This window comes from Sphaerodactylus townsendi, linkage group LG01, assembly GCF_021028975.2.
Source record: "Sphaerodactylus townsendi isolate TG3544 linkage group LG01, MPM_Stown_v2.3, whole genome shotgun sequence".
Taxonomy (NCBI): domain Eukaryota; kingdom Metazoa; phylum Chordata; class Lepidosauria; order Squamata; family Sphaerodactylidae; genus Sphaerodactylus; species Sphaerodactylus townsendi.
In genome coordinates, this window is record NC_059425.1 from 10935206 (window position 1) to 10957891 (window position 22686).

Below are 22686 nucleotides of genomic sequence, written 5' to 3' on the forward strand. Positions count from 1 at the left end.
CCCCGCGCACCGCTCCGCACCGCCCCGGCGGCCGCCGCCATGGAGATGAAGAAGCGCATCAACCTGGAGCTCAGGAACCGCGCGCCCGAGAAGGTGAGCCGCCCCCCCCCTTTTGCACGGCCCGCTCCGCTCCTGCACCCGGCCCGGGCGCCCGCGGCTCCGGAGGCGGCCATGTGCGCCCTGCTGCCGCGCGCGGCTCCGCCCGCCTTCCCGCCCGACACGGGGGGTCCTGCGCGCAACCGGCCCGCCCTGGCCGCCCAGCCCGTCGCCCGCTCCGCTCCTCCGGGGGGCTCCCGGGGGCCGAGCGCGGGCAGCCCGCGGCGGAGGGAAACTTTCCCCCTCCCGGCTGGCTGGCTGGCTGGCTGTCGTGCGGCGGCGGGCCTGGCCGAATGTAGGTCACGCGTCTCCGCGGGCCAGGGCCGGCCTGGTGGCTGCTCGGGCGGGCGGGCGGGCGGGCGCGGAGCCTTTGTTCGCCCGGCGGCGGCGGGGGCTGAGCGCGCAACTTCCCTGCTGCGCGGAACCCGCCGCCGCCGCCGCGAAACCAGGCGGAGCGGCCCGCCCGGGAAGCCAACTGCGCAGCTGGGACTTTCCGCGGCCTCGTGGACGGGGGGGGGGGTGCAGGAAGGGGGGGCGTTCGTGGACGGGGCATCCCCCCTCCCGGCCGCGCCGCTGCTCTGCCAATGGCGAAGGGAGATAAGGCGATTGCCGCCTGGAGTCCCCGGGCCGGGGGGGCTAGGGGGGGAGGAGGGAGGGAGGGGGCCGAGAGCGGCGCTCCCGCCTGGCGCCTCCGCCCGCCCACCGAGGCCGCCGCCGCGGACGCTCCTTCCTGGCACGAGTGCAGGGCCGGCCCCTGGCTGCGAAGAATGGCCGCGGGGCACCCGGCGCCGCGCAGGAAACCGCCCGGGGCGCGCGGCGGCACGGGGCTGGAGGAGGGCGAGCCCCGCGCCCCCCATCTCCTTGTTTGGTTGGGGGGGGTGGGAGAGCAGGGCAAGGAGTTTGTGCGCCCCTTTTGAGTCTCCTTCCAGGAGAGAAAGGGGAGGGGCGGGGGGGTCTGAATCCACACTCTTCCTCCTCTTCTTCCTCCTGGTGTGGAGTCTAGGGCTGGGACAAGTTCCAAAGGCCCCTCTGAGGCCCCACAACTCCTCTCTGCCCCACCCAGGAGTGCCCTGGGAGTTGCGCAGAGCCGGGGAGGCGACAGCTAGCAGATGGGTGAGCCTCGGTGGCACATGGGTGCCCGGAGCCGTCTCCTTCCGGGCCGCCTGGGCTGGGAAAGGCAGCTGTCAGCTTGCAGGCCTGGGAGCGACGCTCCTGCACCCCTGCCCAGGAGAGCGGCGGGGGGGTTTGCTCTTCTCACTGCCCCTTTGCGGCGGATTCGCATCCCAGGCCCTCCTTGGCTTCATCCCCAGCTGAAAGCTTAACCTGAAGACCTCACAGCCTGTGTGGCAGAAGCCGTGCAAAAAGCAGCCGAACGCAGCGGTGAAAGTTAGCACAAAAGTAACTCCCCTTTTTCACTCGCCGGAACTGCGGGGGTCTGTTTATGAAAAGGAGATGTTTGTTTTAAATCGCAGTGGGCTTTATTCCCGGGTACTTGGCACAAGGAGGATTGAGTGCTGGATTGGGGAGGGGGTGGGTCCCAGGTAAAAGGACCAGGTAGCAGGTGATGCGAAAGACCCTTTTGTGTCTGACGCCTGGGAGAGCCCCTGCCAGTCAGAGGAGGAAACGGACCTTAGCAGACGGTCGGCGTCGGGTATTCATTGGGATTAGCGCGGGGAAGACCCTGCCCAGCCAAGCTAGCCTGATCCCATCAGATCCCAGAAGCTAAGTGGGGTCAGGCCTGGCTAGGACTTTGGGTGGGGAGAAACGAACGGCAGAGCTCCACTGAGCACCTCTTGCCTTGAAAGCTCTCTGGGACCCCCATGAGTGAGCAGCCGCAACCGCCTTGATGGAGGAGGAGGAGGAGGACACAGCTAACTTGGAAGGCTCCGTGTGTGTGTGTGTGTGTGTGTGTGTTCGTTCCTTGGCAACGTATGTCAAGAGTGGCACCTGGCCCCTCCCGACCTCAGACCACAAGGCACCAAAGGGTACACCTGTGCTAAAGGGGTTTCAGTTCAACCTGGAGTGGGGGTGCTCTAGTTAACTATGTTGCCAAGCGCATTGAAACAGAACAAAAAGCCCATTAACACGTGACAGGTGTTGGTACCAGGAAGGTCAACAGCCGCACACACCCCCCCCCCCCCATTCAGGTCTAACTGAATCCCCCTTAGTCCAGGTGGGGGGGGGGCCACTCCTGACAACATACAAGTTCAAAGAAACCAGGGTTGTAGCGTTCGATGCAGAAATGGCTTCTTGGGCAAGTTAGGGTCTTTAACCTCCCGAAAGCTTTAAAAAGCAAGCACTGCCCCCTTCATTAAAAAGAGAGATTTTGCCCTGGTGCCTGAAGGGGAGTAGATTAACGGCTGGTTGAGCCTCAAGGCACGTGCGAAGGGCCACTACCGAGAAGTCCTGTCTGGGGGTGCGGGTGGGGGCACAGTGAACTGCCTTGAACCGTGAGGAGGAAAGGTGGGGTGTAAAAGTTTTGATAAATAAATAAGAGGACGCCGCGGGATATTTTAGCTGGGAGGAGGCCGTTCTGCAAGCACCCAAACTGTTTTTAGAGTCTTAACGGTAGCAACCTGTGCCTTGCATTGTGTCCTGAAACAGAGAATTGTCAGCACAGGGGGAATGGGGCCCTATATCCAGTCTTGTATCCAGGCACCTAAGGCCACCTGAAGTTTCTGGACCATTTTTATAGCTTATGACAGTATCAGTGCTATTATTATGAGTGGGCCTCAGTGCCTTATTTATTTATTTATTGTTTGGTTTTGTATACCACCCTATCCCTGAAGGGCTCTGGGCAGTGTACAACAAAATTAAGTCATAATACAACTAAAACAACAAATCAAAACTAAACAATTAAATTTCAATACAAATAAATTACTAAGTCCCTTTTAAAAACAGCGATTAGTACAAAATTTAAAGTCAAAGGCACCCAGCAAAACCCATTTTTAAAAACCCTCCCCAAACGGGAAGACTGCTGGCTCCGTCAATAAAGAGATATAAAACAGAGGCGAGAACTTTGTCGTCTTCTAAGGAGCAAGCCTGCGATCTGCTCCCCATTTTACTGTTGCAACGACCCTGTGAGGTATGCCAAGCTGAGTGCGCGTGGCTGGCCCAAGGTCACTCAGTAAGCTTCTGTGATTTGAATCTGTGTCTCACACATCCTAGTGACCGCATTGGATGTGACTCAAGACGAGTCCTGTGACCCTGAGAATCAGTTTTCCTTTGGGTTGGAAGGGACAACCGAGGGGAGGGGGCGTGGGCAAGATCCTGCAGCGCTTGAGCCCGAGGGTCACTCGATCCAGATCAGTGACTTGCCCACTGGAGCAGCAGTGGCGTAGGAGGTTAAGAGCAGTGGCTAAGAGCAGGTGCATTCTGATCTGGAGGAACCGGGTTTGATTCCCAGCTCTGCCACTTGAGTTGTGGAGACTTATCTGGGGAATTCAAATTAGCCTGTGCACTCCCACACATGCCAGCTGGGTGACCTTGGGCTAGTCACAGCTTCTCGGAGCTCTCTCAGCCCCACCTACCTCACAGGGTGTTTGTTGTGAGGGGGGAAGGGCAAGGAGATTGTCAGCCCCTTTGAGTCTCCTGCAGGAGAGAAGGGGGGATATAAATCCAAACTACTACTACTCCTCTTCTTCTTCTTCTTCTTTTTTCATGGCCGAATGGGAGCTTGAGCTCAACTCTGCCGTCCTTGCTGGTTGGTGTGATGTTACATCAGCAACACAATTTATATACCCAACTAATCTAGGGAATTTCTGAAGGGCTCATCCCATTACGGTTTTCCCAAACAAGTCAGTTAATATCTAGTTCTGTGCCTTTTGCTGCACACATTCTCCTGTAAGGTTGACAGAAACTTGGGGCTTCTTCAGGTACTAAGAATATCCCGTTATATAGCACAGGACGTATGTGGGAGATGTAAATGTTTGTGACTGCATAGTTTGACCTCATTTAACAGTTCTTGCCTTCTGTAGAAGTACTTTAGACTTGTCTGTGTTCTTAGGTTGTCTTGCACCACATTGGGTCAAACACAGCTTGCAAAATACATTCCAAGTCTAATAATTATCATTTAAGATGTTATGATTCCAGCCATCTGTAAGCTGTAAACTATATTCATGACAATAAACAAAATGTTGCAAAAAGAGGGAGATATCTAAGTAATTCTGTTTGCGCTTTTGTAACTCCTATGATTTTTAGCTTTTATTTTTCAAGTATAGAGTTAAGTTTTTGCTTGGGAAGGCAATTTCATAGTCGGGAAGCTGACTCGGTGTTCGGTAGGTTCATGAAAACATCATGTAAGCTAGGTTTGAAAACAATTAACGCGCAATAATTAGGCACAAGTTTGAGTGTCATAGGATACAGTCCCAAGGTGCAGAACACGTGTTCACGGCATCTTAATTTCTGACCATGGAAAGCAAGCAAATCCTTTTGAAAGGAAACTGGGCCCAATCCAGATGGGGGTGGGGGTGAATCAAACTGGGAGCGATAGAGGGCCACACTGGTGTGTTAGTGCACTTTGCCGGGGTAAGGGGCTCCCTATGCCGGGGGGAAGCAAATATGCCACCGTGTATGTATTGCACAGCTCCGTGGTGGCCAAACTCACAACTATTCCCTGCAGAGCAGAGCATATCTGACTTTTGTCATCTTCCACTGGCCAGCAAAAACTGTGGCATAAGCCTGTTTAATCTGTGGGGCTATTTGGGCATCAGAAGGGTTTTTAATTTCCCTTGTTTCTCTGCTACCCGAAGCCCCTTTGGAAGTGGTGTGGTATTGCTGCACGGTCCACCACCATTGCAGAGATCTCCCCCCTGCCCCCCCCAAAAAAATCTGGATTGGGCTGTATTTCATCCTTATTGAAGATCCAGATAACGCTTGTATGAGGCTTTCTTTCTAGATATAAAATTTTCAACCCTAATGACCTCATTCTGCATTATCTGCCCGCAAAAGGGAAGATTGGCAGCAGTGGCGTAGGAGGTTAAGAGCTCGTGTATCTAATCTGGAGGAACCGGGTTTGATTCCCTGCTCTGCCACCTGAGCTGTGGAGGCTTATCTGGGGGATTCAGATTAGCCTGTACACTCCCACACACGCCAGCTGGGTGACCTTGGGCTAGTCACAGCTTCTCGGAGCTCTCTCAGCCCCACCCACCTCACAGGGTGCTTGTTGTGAGGGGGGAAGGGCAAGGAGATTGTCAGCCCCTTTGAGTCTCCTGCAGGAGAGAAAGGGGGGATATAAATACAAACTCTTCTTCTTCTTCTTCTTCTTCTTCTTCTTCTTCTTCAAAGATTACGTCTTTTTGCAGGTGGCTGAACTGGTTCTTGACAACTGTCGGTCTAGCAATGGTGAAATCGAAGGCCTGAACGACACGTTCAAAGAATTAGAGTTTCTCAGCATGGCCAATGTAGAGCTCACGTCTCTGGCCAAGCTCCCGACCTTGACTAAACTTCGAAAGGTGAGCAGTGATCCGCTGCAAAGGATAAGTTAAGTTTTGCTGGTGGATGCCTTTACTTCTACAAACTTACATGGGGATAACGTGGTCTGTTTCGGTGGCACTACACTACAAGGCTAATTCCTGGCGAAAGACAACAACATATGCCTCTATTACTGGGTTTTATTTGACCCAGAGCTTTGGATCTTGAAACTTACATCGTGAAAATCTTATTGTTCTGTAAGGTGCTACTGGAGTCTTAGTGTTCTAGTGCAGACCATTATGGCTGTCCTCTGAAACTATCTAGGCGTTATCCTTGGAAGTTTATTTAACTATAAATATAAACATATTATTGTTTTAATTTTCTCTATTAAACATATGCCCTTTTGAATCGCATAGCAGTTGTATACAGGAAGGCAAAACTAAGCAAACAAACCAAAAAGCCCACTCCGTAAACTTCATGGCTAAGCAGATCTTGTAGGTTTGGGCAAATGTTTTTCTTTTTGTAGGCAAGGTCCTTAAGTAACACAGGTACTAGAAATCTGAACGGAATTGTAGAATATTTACCACTTTACTGAAACATGGGCTTGAGAAAGTGTCAAGGTATGATTATATAATGTTTATGTTTTGTAGCTGGAACTGAGTGACAACCTAATTTCAGGAGGTCTGGAAGTCCTGGCAGAGAGATGTCCAAATCTCACATATTTAAATCTGAGTGGCAATAAAATCAAAGATCTCAGCACTGTGGAAGCCCTTGTAAGTATAACAGTGAACAAAAAGTGGACTTAGCATAAGCACTGATAGAAGGCAGAAGTGAATAATAAACTTATATCGGAAGGTGTATATTCTGTAACGGATTGGTATGTATGTTAGTTGTAAGTGGACTGGTAAGTTTACCTAATATTGGATATAATCTTTTAAAGTTTTTTAAATTTTTGCAAAAAAACCCAGAACAATACAATGTACAACATTTTTGAGAAAAGAAAAGAGTGGTATCTTTTAAAACATTTAGATATAGATTCAGAATGGGAGATATCAAAATTAAGGCTCGCTGGCACTGAATCCAACTTTGCAGTCAAGTTCCTTGACACTATACTGTAACAATGTAGCATATTGTGAAAAAGGTTTTTTCCACATCTCAGTCCTTGTTCCAGTCTTCCTAATTGACCAAGGTAACTTCAGAAGTTCACAGTTGAGTTAGCTCTTGGAAGTCGCTAGAATTAAATGTATAGGAAATCTTTCCTACCTTTTTTGGTCCAAGCCTTATAAATTTATGACCCTCTCTTAAAATTTCTGATTGTTGGTACTCAACAAAAAATGTTGTGGAAAATCTGTAAAAGCAGACCTCCCTCTGATTTGTGGGGCTGTATTAGGTGATAGAACCTCAGTGTGCCATGCATTCTTTTTTGTGCCAACAATTTAATTTAAGAAGCAGTAAAGAATAATTAGTCTGGAAAATATTTTTTTAATGTTCTTTTCAGCAAAATCTTAAGAACTTGAAGAGTCTTGATTTGTTCAATTGTGAAGTCACAAACCTGGAAGATTATAGAGAAAGTGTGTTTGAGCTCCTTCAGCAAATCACATATCTAGATGGATTTGATCAAGATGACAATGAGGCCCCCGACTCGCAAGACGAAGACGATGAAGGTAATTATTTGTGTAAATAAGGAGCAGCAGTGGCGTAGGAGGTTAAGAGCTGGTGTATCTAATCTGGAGGAACCGGGTTTGATTCCCAGCTCTGCCACCTGAGCTGTGGAGTCTTTTCTGGGGAATTCAGATTAGCCTGTACACTCCCCCACACGCCAGCTGGGTGACCTTGGGCTAGTCACAGCTTCTCGGAGCTCTCTCAGCCCCACCTACCTTGCAGGGTGTTTGTTGTGAGGGGGGAAGGGCAAGGAGATTGTAAGCCCCTTTGAGTCTCCTGCAGGAGAGAAAGGGGGGATATAAATCCAAACTCTTCTTCTTCTAAATATTTCAGCAGGTTGATGCAGAAGGGTCAAGCCATTTTTAAGTTCCATATAAAGCCAGAGAGAGAGAGAGGCATTAAATGGTATGGGTTAGAATTCTTTCATTATTTAACTTCATATTTTTGGTAGGGCAGTGGCATAGTGCTATGCAGAAGGTCTCAGGTTCCATTCCTAGCATTTCCCGGTAAAGGGCTCAGGGGACGTGAAGGACTTCTACCTTAGACCCAGGATAGCTGCTGTTAGTCTGAGCAGATAATACTCCCTTTGATGAACCGAGAGTTTGATTCAATATAAGGCAGATTCCGCGTTTACAGTGGAACCTCAGTAATCACTGGGTTTCGGAGTTCATTGGTTGCGCCTGGCCATTTTTCTTCCTCAGTTGTCACCGGGCGCCTCGGTATTCGCCTACGCCGTTTGCTACACCGTTTGTGTAGCACATGTGCAAATGGCGTTGTCTCGGTTTACGCCTGTTTCGGAGTTCGACGAGCTCCGCCAGATGGATTACCGGCCATTACCAAGGTTCCACTGTACTTGGGACTGCACCATTTCGTAAAGCAGATGGTGGTGGGTAGCATATTTGAATGGTTTCCTGTGCCCAGAAAAATACCCAGTCACAGAGAAAACTAACTTGGGATCTCTTCTCTCTCAAATGTTACCTTTTCACAGGTAGGGAAGGGTTTATTTTTTTTAAATGCGAGGGTGTATTTAAACATGCAACCTTTCTCTTGTATTTAATGGTAGGATTGGATACATGTTTTGTTTAAAGAAAAACCTGTTAATGCTCGTGGGGACACTTGGAACGTATTTTCTTCTCTTCAGATGGGGATGAGGATGAGGACGAAGAAGATGAGGACAAAGCTGGTCCCCCAGGAGAATATGAAGAGAATGACGAGGAAGAGGATGATGGTTCAGATTTGGGGGAGGTTGAAGGTGAAGAGGAGGAGGAAGAGGAGGAGGAGGAAGTGGGCCTTTCATACTTGATGAAAGAAGAGATTCAGGTGAATTACGATCTCTTATTCCAGCTCTGCAGATTTAACTTCGTTAACTTGTGGTATGGGATGTAGAATTTTAAGACAACCATGAACTGGAGAAAGAATGTTGGTGTTGTCAGTCTTTAAAGTACTACAGATTGGTGAGAATAATTCATGCAAATGTTTTTGTTTTAAGCACTCGTACCCAGCATTCGCAAGGCATCACACAGTGTAAAAGCACGAAAACAACTACACAAAATTCAAATCAGTTGTGTAGAATGTGCTCCTGGGAAACATACATATTTTTCTGGCCCTGTGTGCACTCCCTAACCCATCTGCAGAGGCGTAGCTGGGCCAAACTGCCCAGTGCACAGTCTATATTTTCCGCCGCCGCCCCATGCCCCCCCCCCACGACGCCCCCCTTCCCACACTTACCTTAGTTCCTTTCCTTTTCCTAGAACTTTTTCAGGCTGAAAAAAAAGGCCTATTCACAGTTCAGGCTTAAAAACGGCCTGATGGGAACTATACTTCCCAGGAGACCTTGTGAACCCCAAGGTCTCCTGGGAAATGTAGTTCCTCATGCCGTTTTTTGCCCATACTGTGAACAGGCCTTTTTTTTTAGCCTGAAAAAGTTCTAGGAAAAGGAAAGGAACTAAGGCAAGTGTGGGAAGGAGGGGTGGGGGGCGCTGCAAGGGGGGCGGGGGAGGGACCTGGGGCGATTTTCCGCCCCCCGGCATGTTGCACGACGCACCCCCCCCCCCCATCCCCTTATAGCTCCACCACTGCCCATCTGACCTATGAAAAGCTTAGCAGGCTTAGCACAACTGAGGCAAAAGTAGTTCTCTGAAGAGGTGGTATATAAATTCCCTGAATAAACTGTTCAGTAGACCATTGAAAATCCTAGTTTCATCTTGGTTTTTATAAACCGCAGAAGTGCCCCAATATCAAACAAACTGGGTAATGTGCAAAAGCCTGGCATAGATGGGCATTCTGAAACTCAAGCCACAAAGTTATAATCAAAACGCTAATAATGAAGCTTCGCGTGTAAATAGTGATTTCAGTTTTCAGATTTCATGGATACAGCTCAGTAATCCTTACAAGAGACGTTTAAGGTAGGCCAGTATTATTATCCCTTTATAATACTGGGAGCAGCAGTGGCGTAATGATTAAGATCAGGTGCACTCTAGCCTGGAGAACCGGGTTTGATTCCTCGCTCTGCCACTTACGCTGTGGAGGCTTATCTGGGGAACTAGATTAGCCTGTGCACTCCAACACACACCAGCTGGGTGACCTTGGGCTAATCACAGTTCTTCGGAGCTCTCTCAGCCCCGCCCACCTCAGAAGGTGTTTGTTGTGAGGGTGGGAGGGAAAGGAGATTGTAAACCCCTTTGAGTCTTCTTACAGGAGAGAAAGGGGGGATATAAATCCAGCTCTTCTTCTTCTTCTTAGGCCTGTGGTGGTGAACCTTTGGCACTCCAGATATTATGGACTACAATTCCCATCAGCCCCTACCAACATGGTCAATTGGCCATGCTGGCAGGGGCTGATGGGAATTGTAGTCCATAACATCTGGAGTGCCAAAGGTTTGCCATCACTGTCTTAGGCCATTTCAGGATAGTCAGAGCCATATTAGAACCAACCAGAACCAGGAATACAAACCGTCTGGTCTTGGCTATCCTTGGCTCTGAAGCAAAACCCGAAACACCAGCCAGCTTAGAAAAAGCCACATGTAATAGTTGCTGCCGTTATTCAAACCTTGAAAGGAGGCAGGATTTTGGGCACAGAAGGGTGATCCTTAGCCAGTAGAATAAAGACTGCCAGTCCCAGCGAATATTCAGGTTTGAATTTGAAACGTAATGTAAATGAAGGCACATATTACCTTGCCTGTAGATGCCACTCTGCACATACCTTCTTTGAGAATAAACAGGGAAATAATTCTAGAAACATTCTTTAAATTTAACCCTGTTATCATAATGTACAAATAGAGGGAAGGAATTTGATTCCATGACTCAGTGGTAGAGCATGTGCTTGGCATACATAGCATTTAAAAATTATACTATTTAGCCTATTTATTTCTGGGGCTACTTTCAGAAGTCCTCTGATGTTTATCTGTCAATGCCATGTACATTCTAACTTCCTTTTATAATAACTTAAGGTAGAGGTGGCCAACCTATGGTTCTCCGGTTGTTCATGGACTACAATTCCCATCAGCCCCTGCCAGCATGGCCAATTAGCAAGTATTGCAAGAAAAATTGCAAGTATTCTCAATACTTGAGAAATTTGCAGACTTCTGTACTCTAAGGTACATAAAAAAATACAACAGTGACTGACAACCTAACATTTCCCAAGTATTGTTGAAGGCTTTCACGGCCAGAATCACTGGGATGTTGTGTGGTTTCCAGGCTGTATGGCCGTGTTCTAGTAGTATTTTCTCCTGACGTTTCGCCTGCACCTGTGGCTGGCATCTTCAGCCATGCAGCCTAGAAACCACACAACACCCCTGTTCCCAACTGCTCCCTTGAAACAGGTGATAAATTGGTAGCTCATCCTGGTCTAGTGCTGGTGATTGCTTGCATAGGAACCACAGTTGTGAACTGCTGACTCAATAATCACAGGCTCTAAATAGCTACAAAAGGACAGATGTTGAACCGAGATTTTGTTCAGCTGACTTCAATGTTCCTAGTTCCTTCTCTTAAGGCTGACTAGTTAATAAACCTGCTTCAGGCAGTTTTAGGTCCTAGTTTGACAGTACTCCAGCTAACAATAGTTTGTTGGGTTGGCCCACATGTAGATGGTCATATTAACCATAGGTACTTCAATTTAATTCAATTATGGTCTGCCGTGAAGTCTGAACTGAGTCTCAGTTTTGCAAGTTTTAAGCTGCAGCTTTGTGAGTAAGCTTGGACTTCTTAAAACTTGACCTCCCTTCTTCCCACAAGGATGAAGAAGATGATGATGATTATGTGGAGGAGAAAGAGACTGAAGAGGAGGAAGGTAAGTTTCATAGCTAGTTCACATCCTACGGGGATGGGGCGGTATAATAAATCGAAAAAATAAATAAATAAAATAAATAAATAAAAATAAGTGTATATATAATTCTTCAAGCTTCTGCATCTTTCTGAGTTCAGTTTGATCAACATTACAAATATCCTTTTTTTCTTTCACCTTTGCTATGTTTTTTGTTGTCATTTGGAAACTAATAAAAAGCAATTTTAAACAATATTACAAATATCCACAGTGCAAGGTTCCATTAAAAGCTCTGTTTGCACAAATTTATCAGTGATTTAAGTTTTAACCCCTATTGTCAAGTTTTATGAAGACTTTAGGCTTGGGAAAGTGTGGGGGGGGAGGGTTGCAGTAATTTTTACATAGTATCTGAAATTCTCAGTGTTCTAAGGTGTCTCTGGGGTGGGAAGTACATGCCAGTGCAGGATAAGAAAACTGGTGTGTATGTGTATATCATCTGTTTTACTGACTGGCCCCATTTGGATGATGAAAGTTGTACAATAGGTCACCTGCAGACAAGATTGGTATATCTACATACCTTGGAGACTTATCAGGTGTGCAGAAAAAGGACCTTGTAAAGTAATCAAAATGGGGCGGGGGAGTGATTAGGACTGGATATAAAGGGATTGAATGTCGAGGCAGCTACATGTCAGTGAAAGGAAAAAGGGAGGAGAAATATGCTTGCTGAGGCATTCTGAAGCTTAGAGGACCACAGAGGGTAAGGTTTTGGGAGTATAGTGGGATTTCACTGATGACCTTGATAAATTAGGTGAGTGGGCTCAGAAATGGCAAATGCAGTTCAATGTAGCAAAATGTAAAGTGATGCACATAGGGACAAAAAATCCAAACTTCACATACACGCTACAGGGGTCAGTGCTATCAGTCACAGACCAGGAAAGGGATTTAGGCGTCTTAGTTGATAGTTCCATGGGAATGTCAACTCAATGCATGGCAGCTGTAAAAAAGGCAAACTCTATGCTGGGGATCATTAGAAAAGGAATTGATCTTTTTTTCTGTTAACTTACTATTATGTATTTTAATTTTTGTAAATCCAATAAATAAATTTAAGAAAAAAAAAGGAATTGATAATAAAACTGCAAAGATTGTCATGCCCTTATATAAAGCAGTGTGCAACCGCACTTGGAGTACTGTGTCCAGTTCTGGTCGCCGCATCTCAAAAAGGATATTGAGGAGATAGAAAAAGTGCAGAGAAGGGCAACAAGGATGATTGAGGGACTGGAGCACCTTCCCTATGAGGAGAGGCTGCAGCGTTTGGGACTCTTTAGCTTGGAGAGGAGGCGGCTGAGGGGGGATATGATTGAAGTCTACAAAATTATGCATGGGGTAGAAAATGTCGACAGAGAGAAATTTTTCTCTCTTTCTCACAATACTAGAACCAGGGGGCATTCATTGAAAATGCTGGGGGGAAGAATGAGGACTAATAAAAGGAAACACTTCTTCACGCAACGTAGATTGGTGTTTGGAATATGCTGCCACGGGAGGTGGTGATGGCCACTAACCTGGATAGCTTTAAAAGGGGCTTGGACAGATTGATGGAGGAGAAGTCGATTTATGGCTACCAATCTTGATCCTCCTTGATCTGAGGTTGCAAATGCCTTAACAGACCAGGTGATCGGGAGCAACAGCCGCAGAAGGCCATTGCGTTCACATCCTACATGTGAGCTCCCAAAGGCACCTGGTGGGCCACTGCGAGTAGCAGAGAGCTGGACTAGATGGACTTTGGTCTGATCCAGCTGGCTTGTTCTTATGTTCTTATGTCTATGTGTGAGTCTGTCCATATTTTGCAAAAAAAAGTCTTATTCTTAAAAGCTCCCAGTAGATGTTGTAGAATGCCCCATTTCTGGTTGCCAGATACTGGGATGTTTTGCTTTGTGTACTCTTATGGTACATTTATTTATTAAAACATTTGTGTTGTGTCTTGCCTTTCCTCGTGACTAAGGCAGCTTACAATAATATTTAGAAGTGATGAAAATAGGAACGTGTTCGAAATGTTTTAAGTTTAATGTTTATTGTTGGATTGAACCAATACAAAAATTTTTTTTTAGCAGCTGCAAACGTCCGAGGGGAGAAGAGGAAACGCGCAGCAGAAGACGAGGGAGATGAGGAGGACGATTAAGTTGTAGGAAACAAAATAGGACCAGATACGTTAAGTTGCAGAATATGCAATAGTGATATGCAGACTTGTATGTCTCCATGTATCATAGGTATCCCTACAGAAAATACGAATGTGTTAACTTTTTATAGGAAGTGTGTTTTTACTATTTTGCCCTTTTTATCATTCCAACTAAGATATCATAGCCCATTATTGATCATGTGCATAGAACCCTGTTTTTACCCTTTTAACCACTGAACCAGTTCTCTGTCTCCCCACTAGGTGTTTTTTCAGGTTCTTCCTACTGAGTTTTTACATGCTGTTCGTTCTAGCCACAGTTAGACAGATTCTAGTCTACATATTTTGATCCAAACTTTTGAGATTGTACTCTTAAAGTCGAGTATGCTGCAGTGCGATAACCAACCATGTCAGACATTAAATGGGAACTGTGTGAAAGTAGGAACTCATCAGATAGTACCGAAGGGGCTCATTTTAAAGGGACATCTGGAGAACGCATAGAAAGGCTGAAGTCCCATATTTCCTGCTTGTTTAGAATTTTGATCCTCTTTCTCATATGTAACACACACACTTAAACGTCTGAAGGGTCTTCTGCACATCTTTAAGGAGTATATATAATCATTTCTGTTTGGAATCTTGCTTTGTGCTCAAATGCTTGCGCTTTGGGGAAAAAAACAAAACTGGAAATACCTACTTACAATTTGTTCATCACATATTTTATTATAGTCATTAATATTTCTCCAGGCTAACAGAAATCATGTTTTTGGTATGAACATCAAAATTTTACTTCTCAAGGTAATTTTAGACCCCTAAATCCTCATGTTTCCATTATTTTGGTCAGAAAGAAGCTCTTTAACTAGAAGTAGTACTTATTTCATCGTACCTAATATTTGGCTACAGGCTTTGCCTAAGTCTGTAGTAAGAGTATGGAAAGAGGAGTCAAGTAGCTTATCTCTGGCGAAGGGAAGTTGCAGGAATTGTTGGATTTATTGCTGATTTCCTGCACTCCTGAAGCCACGAGGAGTTGGTTGTGCAAGGCTTCCTCTTTCATCACAAAAAGGGCTATAGATAATTGGCCATAGATTGAGTCTGGGGTGTGGCAATCAGAGGTTTCCTTTAAAAGTATGTGTCTTGTTGAAGAAAAGCCATAGAAGGGACTCATTCATCAAGAAATCCTGTTTAGATGTGGTAAGACGAGCCTTTTCTGTGGCAGATGTGATGGCAATGAACCCCCAAGAGTTTGTAGGTTGCTTGTAGAAACTAATAGAAAATTGGGCACACAGCACTCTTTCTGTCCTCTGTCGTGACAAAACTAACTTGTATTGTTAAATAGATATTTTACCCAAATAATACACAGCTGTATTCAAGAGAGAACTATTTTTTTATCTATCCTACCTAAGAGAATCGGTCACTAATTTGGGTATAGATAAAGGGGTTATTTTTGCATAGATGGTGGAGTTGGCCCCCTGCTACACTTCCCTGTGAATATAAATAATGCATTACATACATTGGCACACTTGGTATGTGACATCATAATCTAATTTAGCTTTGATGGCACTGCATTCAAGAAAAGCATCAAAACCTAGTATTTTTTTCCTGAATTACCCTTCATAGAATGGTATAGCACAGCTAATTTTAAAAATGTTAAAACAGAATTGAGTGTGTATGGCAATTTAGCAGAATTTCTAAATATTTTAAATATCTTAACTAAAAGGACTTGGTAAAGTTTTATCCCAGTCTTGTTATTAACACCTGTGTATGCATAATGAATTTAAAAATCTGCACAGTGTGTTGCTACGGAAGTTCTGTTTTCAAATGCAGTTGTTTTGTATTAGTATTTGATTTCACTAAGGCTCCCTGAAACCCTTCTGATTTAAACGTTTAAACATTTTTTAGTCTCAGCAAATAATAAAACCTTCCCATTACAAGAAGAAGAAAAAGAATAAGCCTCTGGCTTATAATGATACATTTTATACTTAACATGCCCTAGAGTTCCATTCATTTAGTGTGTTCTGATGCACATGATAGAGTTGTGTGGCAGTGTTACCCTCATTTGTGATAGTGGAAGTATGAAGATTTCTACACACAAAGGAATTTGCCTTCTGATCCATCTTTTCTACTGAAATTGGCAGGAAACTATTTGACAGCAAAGTGTATACCCGAATGCCAGCGCTAATATAAAACTGATGAATTTATGGGCTTTTAAATGGATTGTTTTAACAATTCACTTCAGTTACAACTTTCAGTAAACTTTTAATTCATTAATTTTAAAGACTGAACAATATAGTGGAGTAAAATTAAACCTAAATTACTACAAGGGTTATACATTGCAGGTACAACAGTTTTACAGCTTTGTGTATTAAAATAGTATAAGCAACTAAAGTTTTTAGTTGTCAGTTTAGCATACATAGAGCTTTTCTTCTCCTTTTAAACAAAACACAACAGAGAGCCTCTGGGTAACTTTTAAATATCTTTTTTGCTTGTAGGGTTCTTTAAAGAAAACCAGTAAGGGTGGGTTTTATATTTTGTAGAGAGTTTTTGTCCTATTTGAATCCTCTTTGTATGGCAATATGTATATAGTGCATTCAGTTCCTATCAGATTCTGGAAAAAAAAACACAAATTTGGAAGTAATTGATTTTTGTGCAACTGTGTTTTGAAAAAGCCATGACAGTGTTAAATAAAACAAACTCCTACAGCACACTTCTGATTATTTTAGTTGTAACAAAATGTGAGTGTTTCCCCTGTGTGATGTAAATTTTAAATTAAAGATTTTCAATCTGAAAAAATGATGGTGACGATTTGGATTTACTGTTTAATTGCAAATGCTTTTTTAAAAAGTGCTTTTGTTTTTAAGGGGTTCTGGGATTGATTCATAGCTTCATTTATGCTCTCTGGGATCTTTGCTTTACATATTTGAAGGGGAAAAGTAGTTTAGTTTTCTGATAACCAGTATTTAAAATTTAAAAACAGATACGATTCATTCAGTTCCAAATTGACGTATGAGGGTAGCTTTACAACATTCATGGTTTCTCTTGAAATGCCGCAGAGGTGTGTGCATTGAAATGTATAAATTAAGACCTACACTCCAAAAAATTGTTCATGGTCAGTTTCGATGGATCGTGTTATGGGAAATTCTTCTTGCCCTACAGAGAAATTGCCAACAGTCAACTAGGCCTCATTTTGAAGCTCAAAATTATATTGGATATTTGGAGGTACATGTCTAATGCCCCTAGAACCTAAATTAATTCAACTGAAGCTGTCGTACTTCGGACACATCGTGAGAAGATAAGAGTCACTGGAAAAGACAATAATGCTAGGAAAATTTGAAGGCAGCAGGGAAAGAGAGATGAGATGGACCATGAGATGGACCTCAGTTTGCAAGACCCGAGCAAGGCTGTTAATGATAGGACATTTTGGAGAGTACTGATTCATAGGGTCGCCATGAGTTTGAAGTGATTTGATGACATTTCACACGGATGTTTTAATCTATCTTTATGCTGTTCGAACATCTCTTTTGGAGACATCTGACAACCTTTGACTTAGGGCAGTAGTTCCCAACCTGGAGTACACGGCAGAGCTTTGGGAGTACAGGAAAAAAATCATGTAAAGTGTTTGCTAATATGGGGGTACAATTTTAGGGAAATGGGTCGCCAAGGAACCACTGACTGGTAACTCGGTCACTGTCCAATAGTTGGCAAGAGCTGGCCACTGTTTTAAGAACATAAGAACAAGCCAGTTGGATCAGACCAGAGTCCATCTAGTCCAGCACTCTGCTCCTCGCAGTGGCCCACCAGGTGCCTTTGGGAGCTCCCATGCAGGAGGTGAAAGCAATGGCCTTCTGCTGCTGTTGCTGTTCCTGAGCACCTGGTCTGCTAAGGCATTTGCAACATAAGAACTAGCCTGCTGGATCAAGATTGGTACCCAGAGATCCATCTTAGTCCAGCACTCTGCTACTTGCAGTGGCCCACCAGGTGCCTTTGGGAGCTCACGTGCGGAGGTGAAAGAAATGGCCTTCTGCTGCTGCTGCTCCTGAAGGCACCTGGACTGTTAAGGCCTTTGCAACCTCAGATCAAGGAGGATCAAGATTGGTAGCCATAAATCGACTTCTCCTCCATAAATCTGTCCAAGCCCCTTTTAAAGCTATCCAGGTGAGTGGCCGTCACCACCTCCTGTGGCAGCATATTCCAAACACCCATCACACGTTGCGTGAAGAAGTGTTTTCTTTTATGAGTCCTAATTCTTCCCCCCAGCATTTTCAATGGATGCCCCCTGGTTCTAGTATTGAGAGAGAGTTTTTTGTCCAACCCAAAAAAGGAGGGAAAGAGATCCTTGGATCAAAATTCCCTAACAAAATAAAATAATAGAGGGATCAAAACCTGATGGGACAAAAAAACTTTTGCAGGCAGCTTTGCCCATGCCAGTCGTGTTTAAACTGGGCTGCAAATGCAGGCCAAGGTTACAGGTATGACCTTCACACCCAAAGCAAAAAAACATTGTGTTGCCCCTTGTTGGTTCCTGCTTTCTTTGGTCTGCAGCTGTCTGGAAGGCGGTTTGATTTAAGGAGCAAACATGTGAGCTGTTTTTAATTCCCTTGGCGCCGTCTCTTTTCAGCTAATGCTCTCAACAGCCCCAGAAACTATTCCTCCACGTAATTTTATCAAAAATTAGGCTCCCTCAGGAGAAACTTCTGAGAAAACCAGCCTGTGGTGGCAGCTTTTATCAGCACCGACTTTCCACAGGTGGCCTCTTCTGACAGAAATTGGGCGGTTGGCAGTTAAACGTCCCGAGCGCGGGAAAAACGGCCGCCCTCGCCACGGGGTTTCTCGCGCGGGGGTGGGGGCACGATGGAGCCGGTGATTGGCTGGCGGTTGTGCCGCCGTTTTTTTTCCTCCCCCCCTTCAACTGCCGTTTTCCGTGAGGCAGCCCTGAGGGGGAGTGCGTCCTTTTCCCGCGCATTTGGAACCGTCCGTTGGTCTCCTCAGCCGGCTGTTTCCTCGCGTGCCCCTCTCCGACTTTGAGGGAACTGGGGAGCGGCGTTACAGCCCGTCCACCCCCAAATTCCATATTTATTTGAGCACATGTTTGCTAAATGTTCGAGTTTAAGTTCCGACTTGTAAAAAAAATATCACAATATAGTTCCCTGTTTCTACCAGACAAACTTACAGATTCGTTCATTTACACACTAACATTGTTTTGAGGCAAGCTTAAAACGGCTCAGGTGTGATTTTAATGAATATCCACCTCGTTTGTTGTTTTGAAGAACCATTCTACAAAAGCGTTGAGTGGATTCCTTAATGGCTTCAGGATTATTCCCTACTTTTGAGCATTATGGCCACCAGCTCTTCTCTTCAGACCTTTGATACTAATTACTTGTTTTGACCCAACGATAGATAAGATTTTCTAAGAGGAACATAATAACAATAATTCTACTCTGGAACTCTACAACAGCCTCTTATTGTACCCAAGCGGTTGGTGCCAAACGCCCCGAGCTGGAAAAACGTCAGCCTCGCTTTACTGGTTTCTCGCTACAAGTGGAGGTAGCGCGTCGATGGAGCCGGTGATTGGCTGGCGGTTGTGCCGCTTTTTTTTCTCCCACCTCCCTCCAACTGCCGCTTCTGGGAGAAGCCCTGAGGGGGGAGCTGGCCCTTTTCCCCGCCGCCAGATTTGGAACCGGCCCGCTGGTCTCTCAGCCGGGTTGTTTCTCGCTGCCCTCTCCTGACTTTGGAGGGAATTGGGAGCGGCGTTGCAGCCCGGCCCTCGGCCCCCATTCCCCCTCAAGCCTCAACCCATATTTATTTGAGCACATGTTAAAATGTTCGAAGCTTTAAGTCCCGACGAAAAAAAAAAAAACTGCCAATATAGAAGAAGAAGAGTTTGGATTTATATCCCCCCCTTCTCTCCTGCAGGAGACTCCAAAGGGGCTGACAATCTTCCTTGCCCCTTCTCACAGCAAACACCCCAAGTAGGTGGGCTGAGAGAGTCTGAGAAGCTGTGACTAGCCCAAGGTCACCCAGCCATGCAGGGGAAATGCACAGGCGTAATCTGAATTCCCAGAGAAGCTCTCCACAGCTCAGGCAGAGGGAATCAAACCCGCCCTCCAGATTAGATACACGGGTTTCAACCTCCTAATGCTACCATGCCTGTCATTTGAAAATAATGCTTATTTTATTTATTTATATATCAATTTATAAACCGCTTCCCACCCCCAAAGGGCTCTGGGCGGTGTACACTAGCCATAAATGCTGGTTTAAACTCAATTTAAAAAAAAAAAAATCACAATATAGTTCCCTTGTTTCTACCAGACAAACTACAGATGCTTCATTTTACACACTAGCTTGTTTTATGCGTGTCCTACCAGGTGTGATTTTAATGAATATCCACCTCGCTTGTTGTTTTAAAGAACCATTCTACTCTAAAGCGCTGAGTGGATTCCTAATGGTTTCAGAATGACTCACTTTTAAGGTCACACCAGCTCTTCCTCTTCAGACCTTGACATACTAATGTTTGTTTTGGACTCCAACCATAGATAAAGATTTCTATGAATTGAATGAGTCCAACTCTTGTGCTCAGATATCATGGTTTCATCACCAGCCAATTGGCCATGCTGACAGGGGCTGACGGAATTGTAGTCCATGAACATCTGGGGCACCAGAGTTGGACACCACCTGGCTGAACAGAAATAGCCATGGAGTATAAGCATGGCGAGGTTAAGCATCGCATCTAATCTGGAGGAACCGGTTTGATTCTCCGCTTCGTCGCCTGAGCTGTGGGAGGCTTCTTATCTGGGGAATTCAGGTTAGCCTGGGCACTCCCACACACGGTAATTACTTGTTTTGACCCAACGATAGATAAGATTTTCTAAGAGGAATCATTCAGGGGTGTCCAACTCTGGTGCCTCAGATGATCATGGACTATGATTCCCATCAGCCATGCTGACAGGGGCTGATGGGAATTGTAGTCCATGATCATCTGGGGTACCAGAGTTGGACACCAGCTGAACAGAAATAGCCATCACAGGCATAAAATCAAAGAAAGCCACAATTCAGGCAGGACTGCCAAGTGAAATAAGTTTTTTCATGACGTAGCTGCAGGTGGCAGAGGAGGTTTTTCCACCCCAAGCCAGTTTTCTGTGTGGCAGTCATTTCTTCAATAGATTGTGCCGTCATCAATCCAAAAATCCTAAAAGAGAACCTGTTCCAGCCTTTTGGCCTCGGGAATGAATAGTTCTTCCTTATGAGAGGCAAAGGATGGCAGCCGGAAACTGATTTCTAGGTCATTGCAGCAATATAAACCTGTTGCTGACTAAATAAGTTCTGCTCAATCAAAAAAGCTGTGAATAGTTTCTTTTATCTTTTTTTAACAAGTAATATTTTGTAAAAAGAAAAAGAAAAGCTATAGACCATTTCGTTTGTTAAGAGTACCTTCTGTCTTGCTTGTGTACACCGCAAACGCAGGATAGTGAAATAAGCCACTTTTAAATTTATTTTTATTTATTTATTTATTATTGCATTTATAAACCGCCCCATCCCCTGAGGGCTCTGGGCGGTGAACAACAAATATTACAAAACAATATAACAATAATAATAAAATTAAGATATCAACATCATTAAAATATATAAAATGCAAAATCAGTTTATGGGCCACTTTGTAGAAACAGCTGTTGTGACTACCTGATAAGACTAAAATATTTGCAGTTGTGGCAGACCACATTTGAACTTCTTGTGAAGCCACATAGATGAGTACATACAATCAGTTTCAAAATAGCACTCATCCACTTCCTATTATATATTAGCAATGTCAATGTGTCAGAGTCTTAACATTTCAAGTTTAACTCTTTTTCTAGTCTGCCTCGTTTAAAGTTCAGCAGTCATTCATGCAAAAGCTGGGGTTATCTTTTACAAAAAAAGCAGTTGATCCATTTAATTTACTATCAATTTAATAAATAAACAATTTCAGACTGGCGGCGTATTGGGGTTCAACAGCAACAACTGGTTTAATAAAAAGCATTTTAAGAAAGCATGGAAACAGTACATAGGCAGTAACTCGAGTGGAAGTGAAACACATACACATACACAAGCGGGAGAGGGAAGGGAGGGGGAGGGAGGGGTGGCATGCAAGGAAAGAGAGGGAGGGAGAGGAAAGGGACGGAGGGGGAGGCATGCTAGGGAAGAGAAGTGAGAGAGGGGAGAGAGTGAGGGGTGGCATGCAAGGGAGGGGAGGCAGGGGACCCAGCATCTTGATATGACCCACCCACCCTAGCGGAGGCACCCTAGATTCCCTGAATACTGCGGTTACAGTTAAGAAAACCAGGCACGTATTACTCAGGAGTAAGCTTAGTAAAGCAACCGTGACATACTTTGCATGGCTACGTCGCACCCCTCAGAGGGTTTCCTCAGAAGTGACACCCATTGCCACCAACCAAACTTACTCCCAGGTAAAGGTGTAGTCATCCCCGCAGGGTCGTCGCTAAGGAATAGGTGAGACGTGGAGGAGGTTTCATCTGGAGGAGAGCGTCAGCAACAGGAAGCGCGGGATTTCGTGATCCTGACAACTCTGCCTTGTGCTGGACTCTGGCTCCTTTTATTAGGGTTTTCAGGAGGGGGGCGATGTGGGCGGATCGGGAGAAACCGGGAGAGCGGGAGACTGAGAGATCATCATGTGATGCATGATCTCACCTGGCTGCTACGTGCGGAGAGGAGCATAAGCGTCTGAGCCTAATCCTCACCTGGGGGCAAGACCATTGTTCCTGCGCCCGGCGAGTGAGCCAGACAGTTCATGACCCGTGACTCATGGGGGGATGAGGAGTGGGGGTGCGGTGCGACCAGAAGGGCCGTAGGAGCGGGTTTGCCGCGCGCTTCTACTACGGTCCTGCTGGGCCAGCAGTGCATCACTACATCTCCTCCTTTTTTACATTTTAGAAGGGAGGCCGAAATGCTATGGGGTGATTTAGGGGGACGCTTGTCTCCTCTGCCGTTTGGTCGAGCTGACCGAGCTGTTTGTGCAACATTAGAACCTGGTTGCGGGGTAGGGGAAATTCGAGGGGCTTCTTACACATGTTACAGGCAATATTAGATATACATTGAAC

The 22686-nt window shown here is 45.4% G+C and overlaps 2 protein-coding genes across 3 annotated transcripts in view; one reads left to right on the plus strand and one right to left on the minus strand.

Moving 5' to 3' along the window:
* The window catches only part of LOC125436600 (proline-rich protein HaeIII subfamily 1-like), a 3388-nt gene extending 3347 nt beyond the window's left edge, over window positions 1-41 (minus strand). Inside the window, exon 1 of the mRNA XM_048503762.1 lies at window positions 11-41. Within this exon, the coding sequence (XP_048359719.1) occupies window positions 11-41 (31 nt within the window). The remainder of the gene's footprint in view (window positions 1-10) is intronic.
* ANP32E (acidic nuclear phosphoprotein 32 family member E) overlaps window positions 1-16387 on the plus strand; it is a 23600-nt gene extending 7213 nt beyond the window's left edge. Inside the window, exons 2-8 of one of the 2 annotated variants that reach the window (XM_048510889.1) lie at window positions 1-93; window positions 5400-5549; window positions 6159-6281; window positions 7007-7172; window positions 8312-8490; window positions 11403-11457; window positions 13536-16387. In XM_048510889.1, the coding sequence (XP_048366846.1) occupies window positions 40-93; window positions 5400-5549; window positions 6159-6281; window positions 7007-7172; window positions 8312-8490; window positions 11403-11457; window positions 13536-13606 (798 nt within the window). In that variant the 5' untranslated portion in view covers window positions 1-39 and the 3' untranslated portion in view covers window positions 13607-16387. The remainder of the gene's footprint in view (window positions 94-5399; window positions 5550-6158; window positions 6282-7006; window positions 7173-8311; window positions 8491-11402; window positions 11458-13535) is intronic. The other variant, XM_048510893.1, reaches the window with a different exon arrangement.
* Window positions 16388-22686: the final 6299 nt, after the last annotated feature.